At 42.2% G+C, this 3,501-nt stretch overlaps 1 protein-coding gene across 1 annotated transcript; it reads left to right on the forward strand.

Annotated features, from left to right (window-relative positions):
* Window positions 1-272: 272 nt before the first annotated feature.
* On the forward strand, window positions 273-1,661 carry LOC107675377 (achaete-scute homolog 1b-like). The gene has a single exon (XM_016469684.1). The coding sequence runs from the start codon at window positions 418-420 to the stop codon at window positions 958-960; it is 543 nt and encodes a 180-aa protein (XP_016325170.1). The 5' UTR covers window positions 273-417; the 3' UTR covers window positions 961-1,661.
* The last annotated feature ends 1,840 nt before the right edge of the window (window positions 1,662-3,501 follow it).

The following is a 3,501-nucleotide window of genomic DNA, read 5'->3' on the forward strand; positions in this document are numbered from 1 at the left end:
ATTCGCCTTTTATTCCGCACATTTTGTGGTCTCTCATTCAGTTTAAAAGCGTTCGAATCCACCAATGGGCTTTGAGGCTGCAGATATTGGGATGTAAATGAAGGCAGAGCGCGTGCTGGCGCAGTGAAAGCGTCCGATTGTTTATTGAGCTCGCGGAGCCACGCGCCCGGCTCGCGGAGCGTCACCCGGCGGGGGCGGAGTCTCGCGCAAGAAGCGTGCGTCTTTAAAGAGGGGTGGGGTGTCGGACGCGTGTTGAAAAAGCCGGGAGCTGCCAAAGTTTGTAGCAGATCCGAGGGACAGCAAGACTCGGACCACAATACTCCCGACCGAGCACGCGAAAGGCACAAGAGTTGTGCGTCGCTAGTTTTTTTTGACAGTGACAGTGGATTTGTTGTTCGAGAAGATTTGCCAAAAAGCATGGATACTGCGCAAAGTGCATGCAACGCGTCCGTCATCCTGCATGAGTGCGCCCTCCCGAGCGCGAGCCAATCCATGTCGAAGGTGCTGAAAAGACAGCGCTCGAGCTCACCGGAGCTTTTGCGCTGCAAGCGGAGACTCACGTTCAACGGGCTGAGCTACACCATCCCGCAGCAGCAGCAGCCCGTCGCGGTGGCGCGACGCAACGAACGCGAGAGGAATCGCGTCAAGCAGGTCAATATGGGATTCCAGACGCTGCGCCAACACGTCCCGAACGGCGCGGCCAATAAGAAGATGAGTAAAGTGGAGACGCTCCGGTCGGCGGTGGAGTACATCCGCGCGTTGCAGCAGCTGTTGGACGAGCACGACGCGATTACAGCCGCGTTCCAGCGCGGCGTTCCGTCACCGACGCTCTCGAACGCCTACTCGGCCGATCCCGAGTCGCCACACTCCTCCTATTCGTCCGATGAAGGGAGTTACGAGCACCTGAGCTCTGAAGACCAAGAGCTGCTGGACTTCACAACTTGGTTTGATCGCTACTGATGAGATTTTACAATCCTCACCTAAACATTCCAAGGGAACTTCACGTGACTGCTGGAAAAAAAGCCAGTTTATGTGTTTCGGAACGTGGTTGCTGGTTTATTGCTGGCATGGTGGTTGTTGCTGGTCCAAGATGATCTTAGACCTGCTAGAAACCAGCTACTGTGTTCCCAAATAAAGCTGGACTCTTGTAAACTTCACAGATGCTGCTTTGTTGACTCTATGGGCAGCAGTCTGGGACGCTGTGGCTTAGTGGTTAAGCTGGAAAAGGTTGTAGGTTCAAACCCCAGTGGGGTCGATGAGCTTCTACAATTGCGAAACAAGACAAGACTGCTGGATGAACACATTTCATAAGTGCAATTGTGGGCATGATATGTTGATGCAACTGATGCCGTTTCAACTTCCCTAAGAATGTCAAGTTAATGGGAACATTGATTATTACCTACAACCAACTACAGGTCTGCTTAAGGACCTACGTTGAAATTTGTACAATAACTTTTTGTATTGTTAAAGATGAAGATATATTTTTTGTAAGTGGAGCGCAACATCCTCTTTGTGACAATGAACGCTGTTAGATTGTTGTAATAATAATAACCGTTCCGTTTAGATCAAAGCTGTTTTTAACACTGGAGAAGAGTTGATCTGTCGATCTGTATTTATCAAAATTTTATCGTCTATAGATGTAGTTCTTCCTGTGATACATGGCGGACTTTTTCAATGCACTTGTCCATTTTTAGTAGTGTACATACATGATTTTAATAAATATATTTTGTGGAAATGTTTTATAAATAAATGTGCTCTATTTATACGTATACGTCAGTGTTTCTGGTTGATTTTTAAACCCAATTCTAGATGCTCCTCTCTTAAAAATAAAGGTTCTTTAATGGCATCGATGGTTCCATGAAGAACCTGCAACATCCCTTTTCAAAGCACAAAAGGTTGTTTAAAGTGGGAAAATGTTCTTCACACTATGAAAACGGTTCACTGATGGTTCTTTTAGGAACCAAAATTGGTTCTTCTCACTGTAAAAAATGACCGTGAATTTAACGGTAAAAGACTGTAAAAATGCTACAGTAAAAACCTGTTAAATGGTTAACGGTAATTCCCCTACTATATACGGTGAAAAACTGTATTGGCCATTACATGTATTGGACATAAATTTTACGGTAGTATACCGTTTTTGGAAGTGAAAAATACCGTATAATTTACAGTGAATAACCGTAAATTGACATTCCCAGAATTCCCTGCGTTACATTTCAAATTTGATGTTTTTTTTGTTGAAATAACTGTTTCTTCTTAGTTTTTTCTTATCAGTTTTGTATATTAGGGTTGTGTGTTACACCTAATGTTGTTAAATGAATGTTTATTGCATTATTTCAGTTTCATGTGTGTTACCATGATGGTGTTTCAGAATCACAAAACGCCCTTTTTGTCTCTTTATACAAAGACCTCCAAAAGACACTATACAGAGATGGGCTATTTCCACCCTTTCTAGGGGTCATTTTGCGATGACAAAGTTGGGTCAGAATTCTCATCTGAGGGTGATTGGTCTGTTTTTATTGTCAGTCTATAACCCCAGCTTTTCAGCCCTGTCGAACCAAACCAAAGAAGCCATTTTGCCATTGTGCCTCCCCACAGGTGCCTTTATGCATTTCTCTATGTGCAATGATACTCCTAATTGTTAATAATTGAAATAATGACTTGAATTTCACCTGCAGGCTTTTACATTTCAAACAAGGCCAATAAAAACTCAGAGACCCCATTTAATGATCCCTCAGTAAGCGGCCCATCTAGAGTTTTAAAAACTTAACTTAGTTTTAGTGGTTGTAAAAGGCAAGATAAAGATCTATTAAGGTCCTCCAAAAACAGGCACATACTGATGCCCCCTATCCCATGCAAGGGGGTCACTGATGCCCCCTCGGCCCCCATAAAGAGTTTTTCTAAGCAGGTGTGAGCCACGTGCCTGTGTTTGGTGGGACACATCTGCTCCACCCCATTGGCTAGCTGACGAACCCTCTCGGTTGGAGTTTTAAAAAATAAGGAAGTGATTTAGGACAGCAATTATTCATCTCTTTATGGATTCTTCTATATCTTTTAGGACACCAAAAGAAACATATACTCAGCATAAATCACCTACTGGTAGGCTATTGTTTAATTCTGAAATATAGTTCATCTTCGCTGACCTTCACGGGGTCTGAAATGACACGTCACCGTGTTTAATGCCGGGCCAACTTTAGTTTCTAAGAGAAGGAACACTTGAAGTGTGATTTATGTCATGTTAGTGAACCATGACTGCTGGATATTCAAGTGCACCCACAGGAAATTAGAAAACATACATGATTTTTCAAAAGAAAATTATTTCATCCAGATTAAGTATGAATAACCTAGAAAAATAAATTATAAATTATATAATACATTTTATTACAATTATATAATACATAAAACAACAATAGATATGTAAAATAATTAAGTAAATAAGTACGTGTACTTTCTTTTTTTTCCTTTTTTTTCCACAAACAAGAAACAAGAAAAATATTAAAGACA

Source organism: Sinocyclocheilus anshuiensis, unplaced genomic scaffold (genome assembly GCF_001515605.1).
Source record: "Sinocyclocheilus anshuiensis isolate Anshui unplaced genomic scaffold, SAMN03320099.WGS_v1.1 scaffold1844, whole genome shotgun sequence".
NCBI lineage: Eukaryota > Metazoa > Chordata > Actinopteri > Cypriniformes > Cyprinidae > Sinocyclocheilus > Sinocyclocheilus anshuiensis.

Excerpts from the sequence above, each read along its gene's own strand:
- LOC107675377 (XM_016469684.1), top strand. The coding sequence starts at position 418 with ATGGATACTGCGCAAAGTGCATGCAACGCGTCCGTCATCCTGCATGAG.